The 12,815-nt window shown below is 49.5% G+C and overlaps 1 protein-coding gene across 13 annotated transcripts in view; it reads right to left on the bottom strand.

The window, feature by feature from the left end:
- SLC25A48 (solute carrier family 25 member 48) overlaps positions 1–12,815 on the bottom strand; it is a 53,982-nt gene that overhangs the window by 4,813 nt on the left and 36,354 nt on the right. For 2 of the 13 annotated variants that reach the window (XM_034960539.3, XM_055112708.2), the window contains exons 5-8: positions 12,063–12,320; positions 3,704–3,833; positions 2,896–3,033; positions 381–767 (exon numbers count right to left, since the gene is read on the bottom strand). The exons of 1 other annotated variant lie outside the window; for it this stretch is intronic. In XM_034960539.3, the coding sequence (XP_034816430.1) occupies positions 752–767; positions 2,896–3,033; positions 3,704–3,833; positions 12,063–12,320 (542 nt within the window). In that variant the 3' untranslated portion in view covers positions 381–751. Of the gene's footprint in view, positions 1–380; positions 768–2,895; positions 3,034–3,058; positions 3,201–3,703; positions 3,834–9,621; positions 9,756–12,062; positions 12,321–12,815 lie in introns of those variants that run through there. 10 more of the 13 variants (XM_034960542.3, XM_055112707.2, XM_034960543.3 and 7 more) reach the window with 10 other exon arrangements.

The following is a 12,815-nucleotide window of genomic DNA, read 5'->3' as shown; positions in this document are numbered from 1 at the left end:
CTGTGGATCAAGTATTTTGTTTTGTTTTGTTCTCCATGTAAAAATAAGGCCCAGAGAGTGCCCACCCCAACCAAGCCCAGGGCCAAACTCTCTGAAGCAAGTCACCAACGTGTGCCACTGCTCAGGGTGGGAGAACCCCCAGAAGGTTTCTGTCCCTCATCACCCTTTTCAACCACTACGCCCTCTGCTGCCGACCTTAGGCATCTGGGAAAAAAGAAGCCAGGCTGCCCCGGCTCAGTTTCTCTCCTCACCTGTGTGGAGGGGGTTTCCCTCTGGGCCTGCAACACCCACAGAGGCCTGAACAGAGAGAGAGGAATGACAGTGGCCAGGTGCTTCTTGGAAGCTAGGCAGAGGCATCTGACAGAGAAACAATGTGAAGAGGTTTTTAATGCTTTTATTTTGAAACTTAGAGCCAACTCCAGCTCTTCCATGAATTCACAGTGAGTTTACAATGGCCATGGGGGGAGGGTCTATTTTACTCCAGTTTTGTTTTGTTCTGTTCGTTTGTTTGTTACCAGGTGCAGGTCCAAAGCTGGAATAGTTGGTGATCAGTTGACCAATGGTCAGTTGAATCCCTCCAAGGCAGAAGCTCCGCTGCCCCAGCCGGGGTGGGGATGAGAATGCTTGTAATTGTGAAGGAAGGAAGAGGTTCTGAGGACAGCCTGCCTGGCTGAAAGCCCACCTGGTGGAGAGTCTTTCTCTTCAGTAAATTCACATCATGGGTTCTGCAGACACTTTTAGCATTGACCTGTTAATGGGATGAGACCCTGGGAAAAAGGAGGAAAGACAAGAACATCTTCTAACGGGAGTCTTGAAATCTTGGATCTTGGGGTCAAACAACCCATTTGGAGACTGGGTTTGTGAAGCAGCAAGAGGCAAAGTACAGAGTGGCAGAGGCTCTCAGGGTTGCCGGGGCTATTTGAAAATGTTCAACAAAGGTATCATAAGAGCACTATGTCTTCTTTCCTTGAAAATCAGTTTTCCTGAAACCGAAAGTAGGCTAGTGAGACCTGCAGCATGCATGTCAGGACCGAGGGCAGACCAGCACTATTCCAGGAAGCTCTGGGGGCTGGTCTTGGACAGGTAGGGATGGCAGAGTTGGATTCATGAGCCACAGACAAGTCTGAGAGCCAGCCACTGGTAAGTGGTCGGGATGCCACTTCTACCACCAAAGGTCACTGATCTTCCCGCATGGGACTTGGAAAAGCTGGGGGATATCTCCATGCTTGGTTGTTGGAAGGCACCTGGCAACTGCTGGGAGCTGGGTGATCTATCCCCTGCAGGCTCTTAGAAACAATTCTCAAGTCATCCCTGTCATCTGTACCCAGGAACTCTCGAGATGGTCCCCATCCCGCCACTTCTTAGGGACAGCTTGGCTCCCTAGATCTCTAATATACATCATCCCACTCTGTCCTGGGTCTAGACAATGAGGGAGGCATTCAAAGAGTAGGTGTGACTGCTGCCTGAGCATGGGCTTCCCCAAATCTCAGAGCTACTTGGTAAATTAAAATCCAGTCTTGTTAAAAGGCCTTAGTATTTGGGGGTTAGAGCAGGAAGTTGAATGCCATGGGCAAGACTTGTTTAAGATGAATCTGCAGACCAGTGGCTGGGAACCTCCCTCTCCCACCAGGAGGCAATAGCCTCCTCTCTGCCTTAGCAGTCCTCCCTCCTAAGGGAGACAGACATCTATGCCCCTTGCAAGAAAGAGCGCTTCCAGAAAGAAAAGCTTCCAATTGGGTTGGTCACTGCTTGTGAAAGGCTAAATGCAGGACAATCGTGATTGGGTAGCTAGAAATTTCCTCCTTTGTCCTGAAGCAGTTAATCACCAGGGTGGTCACAGTGGCAGGTACGACAGGTTGGGCAGGCATCCAGCCACTCTGGGATCTGGGAGGTCTTGGCATTAAAACCATCTTGTAGCTAAAGATTTCATGACATGGGAAAATGGTCCCAAACTACTAAATGGGAAAAGAGGGCTGTAAAACACTGTGTAGAATAGGATCCCAATTTGAAAATACACATAAGACATACTTGGAAGAATAACAACAAGGTCTTGTGATGACAGGTCTTATTATTTTGTTCTTTCTGTTTATTTAAATTTTCTATTTTTGTCTACAATAAAAATGCCTGGCTTTTATTATAGGATTTTTAAGAAATTACTTTTCTCTGTTAAAAGGGGGAAATGGCCAATATCTGAGCACAGCTTTAAGAATAAGATGAATTCCTTCCCTATCCTGGATGCCACCCAAATGCAGTAATTCTTCACTCAAGATGTTTAATTATGCAAACTGTGTTGCTACCCTTTTCCTTTTATAAGAAAGGGCAAATAGCCAGAGAAGCTGTGAATGTTGCCACTTTAGCAAAAAGTGGAGAGCATTTTATTTGAAGCCAGCTTCTGGGGCTTGTCCTGGGCTGACTACAGTCTGCCTGATTGGTCAGGCCCCCCTCCCTTTGTCCAGGTTCTGGCACCACCCGTGCACCCTGGCAGGGCTCTGCCATCCCGAGAATGCCCCTGCCAGCTCACGGGGGAGGCAGCAGTGAGGTTTTATAGACAAAGATCATCCTTCCCAGGAGAATTTGTGCTAACCAAGACTGATGTCAAATGGCTTCTTGGTTGACTAGAAAGTTCAGTCCACACTTACTTTGTCTTCTGAGCTTTGCGGGTAGCCGGTATGGGGCCAGACAATGAGGAAGAAAAAACACAGGGAGGAAGAGGAGGCCTGAGGGGATATGGGGGTTGGTCATCCACCCATCCGATGACACTGCTGAGTGGCCCTTTGTGTGCTGAGCTCTGTGCCAGGCACCATTAGTGCAAAGGTAGGGAGTGAGGGTGTCCTCTGGCATTTAGGATGCAGTGTGGGTGGGGGTGGGGGATGGTCTGCAGAAGGCGCGACTCACCCTAGCTGAGAAAGCAAGCCGGCATCCTGGAGGAGGAGACTTCTACAGCCTGGATGGCAAAGAGCTGGTGAAGCCAAGGACAAGTAGGAAAGGAGCGAGAAGAGGATGTCAGGCAGAGGGGACAGCCTGAGCAAAGACCTAGGGGTGAGAGAGACGGCGGGACATTCAGAACAGTGGTGAGGGGTGAGGCCAGCAGAAGCAGGGTGAAGGCTTTATCTAGAGGGCAATGGGGAGCCAAGGAGGGCATGTGAGCACAGGAGTCAGACTGCTGTCTTTAGAAGAGTCCTCAGGCTACAGTGATCTTTCTGCAATGAGAAGGAAAAAGAGGGTATGGGAGGCAAAGAATGGTGGCAGAGACCTGTCCTCTAGGGCTCTGGCAGCCTGTGGGTGGCTCTCAGAGTCAGGCTGTGCAGTTCAGTAGGGAGGTGGGGAGACGGTGCCCCCTGCAGGTACCCTGGTTGCAGTCCTCACTTGTGAGCCTGGGTCATTTGCATCTGCACAGTGAAGGTAAAAGTACTCTGAAAGGGCTGTTGAAGCTGCTGGAAGGGGAAACGGAGAGGCAAGCTGTCTGGAAACAGGTATATTCTGTGCCAGACTTGGTCCCTGGGGACCCAGCACACCACCAGTCACTGGTGGGCATTTCTGAACTGCTGTTTGGTGACGAAAAGGGTGGCAGCCCCAGCCTACCACAGATTAGATATGTGACAAACAACAGGACATTTCAGAAGGCCACAACATTCTCATGATAAAAAAAAAAAAGTTTCAAGTTCCTGGGAGGCACAATTGGCCAGGATGGAAGCACACTGACCTGGCGCTCATGGGCTCGTCACTGCGTGGTCCCCGCGGATAGCCTGCAGCGACAGCTCGTACCCAAGGAACATGGCCGCACTCATAGGGAAGCCCCGCACCGCGTTCACAGTGATGCCTCTGAAAAACACCTTTGCACAGGGGCCAGGTTATTGCAGGGGACTGACCCACACCCTCTGCAGGGCCACCAAGGAGGGGCAGAGAATAGCTAGTGGTGCTGCCTACCCAGGCCTGGTCCCCCACCAGAGCCCAAAGGACCTGTGCAGGCAGAGACCACACAGGGAAGTCCCAGTCATGCCCTGCCCTGACCCGCGTCATGCCTGGTGGTGCTTTTCCTCCCAGACCCTGATACACATGCACTAAATACTATAGGTAAGCTGTTGGGCCAGGCAAACACCTACATACGCTTTTTAAATTGCCCTCTCTCTCCCTCTCTTTCTTCTTCTCTCACATGTACACACACACACACACACACACACACTCTCTCTCTCTCTCTCTCTCCTCGGGAATCTAGAAGCCCTGAGTAGACAGAGCACCCAGCCATGCCCAATCCCTGTAGCAGGGGCTTCACAGGACATCCCAAAAGTGGCAGAGAACAGAACTCGAGCTGTGCTTAAGACTCTGCAGACATGGGGTTGAGGCATGGCTTTGCCATTGAGTCACTTGGGCCAATGGCAAACTCTCTAGAACTCAATTTTCCCGACTGTAAGAGGGGGGGTAATAATAGAATTGACCTGATAAGAATGTTGGAGGGACTAAATGAGATGAGGCTTTTCATGCACTTGCACGGTGCCTGGCATACAGTACAAGCATGTATTAACTGCTGATTATCGTCATCACCCTCCTTGTTTTTATCAATAGTCTATCACCTAATAGGGAGTAGGACTCAACCTCCATCACTAGGATGCATGCTCAGGAAGAATGGCCTGTGCTGATGAGCTGATGAACTCCGCCTTTGCTACTCCATGACACCTGTATTTGTCTTCCATCCCTAGGGAGTATTATGTGATGCTTCCCAAACACTGCCTATGATCTTCCTTTCCTCCCTCAATCTTCTTGCTTGGTGTTGTGTGTCGGCTCATAAATGTGATGGGATTCCAACTCTCAAGCAGTTATAACCCATTAGCAGAGACAAGGCCCCTTCAGGAACAATGACAACATGACCCAGAAAATGATGAGAGCAGATAAAAACTTTGGAGAGGGGGATTGTGGGGAGGAGCTGGCCTTTAATGCATCCTCTGGTAAGAAACGACCACCTAAAAGCAAGTTCCCACACAAATGTAAATGACTTGAGAACTGTCAGGCACAGATAGAAACCTACTCTGATTCCTGTATAATTTTCTAAGTTTAAGAAACAGAAGTGGTCATTTTGTAAAGGTAGAAACCAACCCTTTTCATTTCCCCAGTTTCCTCAGTCTCTGGGCACTGTGGTATCAGAGTTGGTGCAGGCCTCTGTCACTGGCTAGGATATCAGGTGGCCTTCCTTCAGGAGAGGTGCCAGCACCTCGCAGCAGCCTCCAGGGTGCAACATGTCCCTGGGAAAGGGGCTGATGGACAAGGATCCCTAGAGATGAACAAGTGGCTCAGCCAAGCCCTCGAGCTGTTCAGTCAGGGTGTAAGTGAGATCCTGGTAATATTAACACTCTTCTCTAATGTCTAACCTTTCTGGAATTCCACAGGCTCATCCAGAGTGACTGAATAACAGCCAGGAACTGGGTCAAACTCTGAGAGGAAAATTCCATGCCGGTGCCCACAGAAGTTCCCCTGTGGGTCTGGGCTTGGCTCTGCTCTGCACGGCGGAGGCAGCCAGGGCCCAGCTTGGAGTGTGAGCCTTCTGTCCCACAGCCCCGGGCCCTGCAGGAGCTGTGGGCCACTTCAGACCAGCAGACAGCTCACCCTCCAGCAGCTGTGGCCTGCTCTGCTGCAGAGCCCACAGAAGGCAAACAAAATGCAGACCTGCCAGCTTTTACCCAGAGCTTTCAGAGCATATGACCTCCAGACCGAGTCCCCCCTCACTCCCACCCTACAAAGCCTCAATGTCTCCCTATGGCCTAGGGTCACTCTTTCCTGGCTTGCAATGACCCACATGCTCTCCCTTGCACTTTCTCTGGACGGCCTCTCACAGCTGACACTCTGGGAAGGTTAACAGCCTGTCATTCCCTTAAGGGGCCAGCCTTTTTCCTCCACTGGGCCTCTTCTGGTCCCCTCTGCCTGGAGTGCTTCCCAGGCCTGGCTTGCAGCCTGGCAGTGTCCCCATGGCCACCCCCAGGTGGATGATGGCCCCTCACCTTCTGTGTACTTGGTATCTCCCCATCACAGCACTCCTCACACTGTTCTCCAAGTGTCACTGACTTATCTGTCAGGAAGGACAGACAACAGAGGTGGGGGTGGGATTAGCAATCACAATCAGGGCAGTGAATGCAGGGCTGTGTGGGTGGTTTGCCTCTGAGACCCCAGCACCTGCGAGCGCTTCGCCCAGAGTAGACCTTCCATAAACACATCAATTGAATCAGTGAATGGATGGATGGATGAGTAAATGAATGAATGAATAAATGAATTTTGGACGTGAAAAAGGAAGAGCGTCTGAACTGAAAGAGTCCTGGTGCCTGCAGTTCAGGTTTCCTGGAGTGACAGGAAGGCTCCAGATTCCCCAGGGACAGCAACCCAGGGCAGCTGGCCCTGGTGCCTCCAGAAGCTGTCTACCTACAAATGCCCCCTCTGTCTGCCATTCAGCCTCATCTCACTGCCACAGCCCCTCCACAGCAGCTGCTTCCATGGAGCCAAGATTACCAAGGTGCTCACCAGCCTGGTTATTTCAGATGGCAACTCTCCAAGTCAGAGTTATGGTCCATGTAGCCCAAGACGACCCTAACAGTGGGCAGAGAATGGCTCCAAAACTACCAGACTTTCCTTCTGTTTCTACTTGGGGATGCCTCGACAAGTCCATGGACTTTTGATTTTCCCCACCACAAAGGCTGCACCACTGATCATCCCTAAGTTGGTTACAAAGAGCTACTCAAATTGGTCACCATCGTCATTATTAATGCCTTTCTAATTCTTTCCTGTCACAAACTTCTTCCTCCATAGCAAGGTGAACAGATTGGAATGATGATGGGCTTTGGGCCTTGCACTCTGTCTCTGCGAGCCACAGTCAAGAATGCTTGGGGAGGGGTGCTCCATTCAGCCAGAGCCCAAGCCAGCTGGGAACTGGAGCCACCCCTGGGGCACTGGAGGAATCCTCTCTACCTTCTCCTTCTGCGGCTGCCAGAAAACTGCCTTTGAGACAACCTGATTGTTTTAGATGGTGTGATTATTTTTGTTTATGTTACTATTTATGTTCATAAGTAAACAGTCACATATACAAGCATACATAGATATGTACATACACATATATTCTTTTATACACTGTAAATGTTTTTGAAATGTATCACAAGAAACTTTACGGTAATTGCCTTTGAGCGAGGACAGGGACCACAGGCAGGGCATCGAGACAGTATATCCTCATGTAGTTTTGGAAGCTTCCTATGTTCATACATTACCAATTTTTGACTGATTAATACAAATTTTAAACAATTAACCTTGAACCGTCTGATCATGCAGCGGTTACTCAAGCTGAGTATTATTATCTTGACTTAAAACCTGTCTCTGAACCAACAGTGAGGACCAAACGCTATCGAGATTAAGAAACCAATCGTCTGACCTCAGCTGACTTCCAGGACTTCATTTTTTTAAAAGAGCACAGTAATTTTCAGAGGAAATAATATCAGCAATATATTTTGCCTCTACAGACTTTTTACGAATTATGACACATTAATATTTGGGGAAGTAGACAAAAACATCTCAAATAAAAATGAATCATCCACTTGAAACACTTTTATATCCCTCTATACTCATTGGCTGAATCACAAACTGTATTTCTGCTAAAAAAAAAAAAAAAAAAAAAAAGAAGAAAAAAAAGATACAAAAGACAATTGAGGCCGCACCAGGGCTGGGCTTCACCCTTCTGTCAGAGCAGCTCTTGTTAAAAATTTAAAAAAGGAATTTAAAATAATGAGAATAGGAAAGCTTTGAGTTTATCCATCCTTAAAACATAAAGACAGAACTCAAGTTTCCTCCGTATCACATCTTCTTATACTAACCAGGATCCAGCTTCTCCCCACATGCTATGATATCCTGCTCTTCATTCCCAGGGCACCACTAGGGTCTTGCTTAATGGGTAGTGACCAAAGGTGGATGCAACATTCCAGCTGTAATCTGGTCAGGGCAGAGGCCTCCACCTCCCTTATTCTACCCACTATACTTCTATTAATGCAAACTTCGGACAGGTCTCACTGTTCGCTCACTGCCAACATTAGCTGATCAGAGCATGGGCTTTTTCTCTTTTGTTTACTGCTCTGTCCCCAGCTCCTAGAACTGTGCCTACCACATACTAGGTGCTCTAAAAATAAGCATTTGAAAACTAAAGCCCTTAGGCATTTTTCCCTAGAAGCCTTATCAAATCGGATTGCCCCATCCTCTACAGAGATGATTGATCCATGATTGAATACTAAGGGCTGGACTTCACAGTGACTTCTGGTAGTTCTGTCTTTTAGATGTGGCCCTCTGATCTAGCTTTTGGATCTTGTCCCTCTCATGTGGCATGTTAGTTATTTACCTCAACACTGGGTCATCCAACTCTGGATCTTTCCCAAGTTGGGGGAGAGAGTAAAACAGGACCTCAGAAAACTTGGTGTAAGAGGCAGAGAAGGGGCAGTATAGAAATAGCTGTTGCCCGTGGTGGTGTGTGAGAAGCGCCTTGAGAGAGGTACAGGAGAAGCAAGCCAAGGACATGGATCCTGGGAATGGCAGCGGACTGCACTGGGCCTGGAAGGATGCGGCGGATTCATCTGGCAGGGCCTGGGGTGGGGCAGCCATGTGAGAAAAGACTCAGAGCTCCAAGGTAATACCGGTGCTAAAAAAGTCAACACTGATAATACTAATGCAAATGAGAAATGGTTAACTCTTCCCTATGGGTTACATATTGAATGGAGTGCTTTTTGTATTAACCCACAAATGCCCCGCCCTTCATGGAAGGGATGATCATTCTGGGAGAAACTGAGGCCCTGAGACATGAAGCTGCTTGCTTGGATCCTGCCAGCTCACAGTAGCTACATCTGACTTTGAACCTATGTCTGCTGACTCTAAGAGCCACACCAAGAAAGCAAGGAGCCCATGCAAGCAAGAGCCAGCAGGATAGTTCCTGCTGAGGGTGATGAATCTGTTTATTACCTTGGACATCAGACATGGAAGTCTGGTCTATCCTGGGGCAGCACCTTTTCAGGTGGTGGGAAGGGGTGTGTGTTAGGTTAAGCTCTTGAGCTGTAGGAAGAACAGAGGAGACACAGCCCAGGTAAATGTGTCGGAGGCTGCCTCCTCAGCCGCGACCAGAGGTCTCGGGTCAGGGCTCAGGTGGGAGAGCAGAAGACAGTTCACAGGGCCTGGAGCTGGTGAGATGAGCTGACTGAGGACAGGAAGGAGGCAAGGCAGCTCTGGCACTTCCCACTGGGAGGAGGAGTGGGGAAGGCACTGAGCCATGAGTGAGGAAGGGCTGCCCAACCTATCTTGATGAGAAGGCAAAATGCGGAGACAGACAGACATGGACCAGGCCCAGGCGCCACCATGGACCAGCTGTGTGGCTGCGGCAGCTTACCAGCCCTCTCTGAACCTCTGTCAGGTCACATACCTATCTCCTCCACTGGCCATGTGAAAAGACCACCCAGGTGAAGTGCTTGACAAAGCACCCACTTGTGGCACCTGATACATAATCACCAGCAGCCCCCTGGTCTCCTGATTCCCTTCTCTATAGTCCCACATCCCCCTAAATGTGTGAACCACCTTCCAGGGACTGACACTGACCCCGCAGGCCTGCTGTGGGCTTACTTTAAGACCTTCCTTCTGGTAACTCTGGGAGATACAGTCCAGGACACCTTTATATTTGTTTAAATAAACCCCATCAGCTTGGAGTCGACTTTTCACGACATCCATAGGAGTCGCTGTCCCCCAAGAAATTGCTCCTGCAAAGAGAAAGAAACAGATGTCAGGGGCTAGCTCCTTAGGATCTGGAGGGGCCTGGTTCCTTGCGGATTTCTACCATTTAGAGATTCATTAAGCTGGGAGAAGGGACAGAGCTCAGGCTTAGAACCTGCAAAGTTTGTTTCTGATTCTCCCTCGCCACTTGCTGTGAGACTTGGCAGAAGTTTCCTCCCTTCTCTAAGCCTTGGGCTTCTCATCTGTAAAATGGAGTGGCAGTACCTATCTTTATGGGGCTGTTTTGAGGACCAAATGAATTGATGAACGTGAAGCATTGAGCACAGTGCCAGTCCACAGCCAGTGCTCGAGATGTGGCAGTATTTATTAGCAGTTTTTATTGGAGAAAGAGTAACAGGCTCCACAGGTACTGGGCAGCACCTTCCCAGGGCACCAGAAGAGAGCCCAGGGTGAGGCATGAGGCTGAAGGTTTGCAGCTCACTGAGGGCAGGATTTACTCTAAACACAGAGAAGCTAAACAAACACAGGCAGACAGGCTGCTCACAAAGGAAGGGCCAGCCTGGGGGTTGCAAAAAGAGAGCAGGGACAGCTTTTTGAAAAATCTCTTTTCTTTTTCAAGTATGTGGAATAGAAGCCTTGGGATCACGTGCCACTAGGTCATCCTCATGGGATATGCTCAGGTAAGGAACTCTAGGAAAACAATGCCAGGTTATTATAGAAACACAGAAATTGGTACATTCCTAGATGGGGAGAGAAAAACAAATTGATGTTAAAGTCCAGGGCAACTGGTTTGCATGGTTTTGTAATTGCTGCCCAGTAGCTCTCAAAGGAGACCTTAGACTGCCCTTGGCCCTCGGCCTATCCTGGCCTCTGGTCCCCTCAGCCTCCTGCCCTTGGTCCTCCAGAAGCCTCTCTAAACCTGTGCCTTCTGCCAGGACAATGGGGCCACTTCCCCAGGTGCTGCCCTGGTGCACTCCCTTGTCCCTCAGCCCATGGGTGAGGGCATCACAAAGCGGGATTTGCCTGCCAGGCCATTCACACCTGCTCTCCGCAAAAGTGAGAGCAAATGGGGCCTTGCCGTCCTCTCTGCCAGTCGGTACTGACTGAGCTCTTACTAGGAGCTTGGCATGAGCACAGGCACCTGGGGGCCAGAATGTGAAACTGTAGTTAGGTGGCTAAGCCATGAGCTTCGTTATATGTTTGCTATGAGCTGACAGCATGGCAAACTGTGATGATGAGGAGGAGAAAGAGAGGGAGGAGGAGCAGGAGGAGGAGGAGGATGATTCATGATTTTCTTCTTTCTGTTAGATCTTTCCCATCACATCAAACATGTCATGATGTCAGCCTTCTTAAAAAGTATCCTCTCTTGGCTTCCAAAGGCCCTTCTGGCTATGGCTCTGTTTCTCTGTTCCTCATTACAGCATAGCAGAACCCTCAGAAGACTTGTGTATACTTGGGTGCACCAATATCCTTCATCCCATTCTTTCTTTATCCCACTTCATCAGGTTTTTACACCCTTCTCTCCATCAAATGGCCCTTGCCAAAATCCCCAATGGCCTCCACGTTGTTAAATTCAGGAGGTGGTGAGTAGCAGGTACAAAGGCCCTGTGGTCAGGGAAGGACCAGGCATGGTCAAGTTGCAGCAGAGACCAGTGTGACTGGAGAAAGTGAGGAAGGGGAGAGGAGTAGAAGTGAGGTGGGTGGGGAACAGGGAGCTAGATCACTGAGGGCCTGGAAAACCATTGCAAAGATATCAACTTTTACCTTAAATGAAAGAGGGATGTGGTGCAGGATTCTGAGCAGGGAGGTTAAGCAACAAGTCCATGGTCACAAAATGATGAAGTGTGGATTTGAACTTAAATCTTTCTGGCTGCAGAGTCCCTGCTATACTGTCAGCTCCAGCTGTATGACCTGGGATTGGCTACTTAACATTTCTGGACCTGAGTTTTCTCATCTGTGAAATGGGGAAACCGATTCCTACCTTGTAGAACTAATGGCATCCTTACATTACAAAGATTGCATTTAATAAACTGAACCATGATAATGGATTTCCTTTCCAAAGCTTAGTAATGCCTGACACAGAGTATGTGTTCAAAATATATCTGTTGCCTGAAAGTCAAATGGGAACTGCCATTCTCATAGCTGCACAGGGAAGGGATGAGACTGAGGTGGGAGAGGGCCGGGGACAGAGTAGGTACCTAACAAAGAATTGTTGGGTGAGTACCTAAATGTGTCCTGCCCTCCCCCTGGGCTGAGAAGGGCACGGCAGTTCCCCAGCTGTCCCACTGCTGTGGCCTGCACAGGGGTGCGGCTCCAGCTGCTGCTGCCCTTACCTGCCATGCCGCCCGCCAGCCACACGGCACAGGGGCTGGGGCCTGTGCAGGCCTCAGGTGTGATCCACTCACTCAGGAACACGTAGGGGATGAAGTAGAGGCAATAGCCTGGGACATCCCTCAGCAGCATGGCACTGGCCCCCCGGTACAGCCCCACCAGGCCCTCATTCCTCACAATGGTTGTAATGCAGTGCACTGGCCCCTGGTATGCTGGCTGCTCCGCAGGAGCCACTGCCCTGGACTTCAAACCGAGGTTGGCTGCAAAGACAGGGGAGAGAAGGTGGCAAGTGACCCAGGGTGTAAGAGACTGGACATTCCGTGACACTGGAGCCAGCCCAGCCCTTTGACAGTTCCCTCTCATGTAGCCCATCAGCTTTTACCAAATCTGACCTTCTTGGCAGCTCAAACCAGGATACTGAGGTCCCAACAAGAGCCCCTGCCAATATACACAGCCAGACTGGGGACAATCTCAGCCACGTGATAGAACACCAGTTACTTTACGTCAATACCACTACTTCTTTCGAAGCAAATGTGACTTCAGAATGTCTAGAATCAATTATGACAAGCCACACTAAGCTCTTCTTTGAAGCTAGAAAATCCAACATGCTGTGTGTGTGTGTGTGTGTGTGTGTGTGTGTGTGTGTGTGTGTGTATGTGTCTGTGTACACATTTATTTATGCACAGTGTGGCGGAGCAAAATGTATATGAGATTTGGAGCCAGACTGTCCTGGCTGCAAATCCTAGCTCTACCGC

This window comes from Pan paniscus, chromosome 4 (assembly GCF_029289425.2).
Source record: "Pan paniscus chromosome 4, NHGRI_mPanPan1-v2.0_pri, whole genome shotgun sequence".
NCBI classification, from domain to species: domain Eukaryota; kingdom Metazoa; phylum Chordata; class Mammalia; order Primates; family Hominidae; genus Pan; species Pan paniscus.
This window is presented reverse-complemented; position numbering and strand designations above follow the sequence as displayed.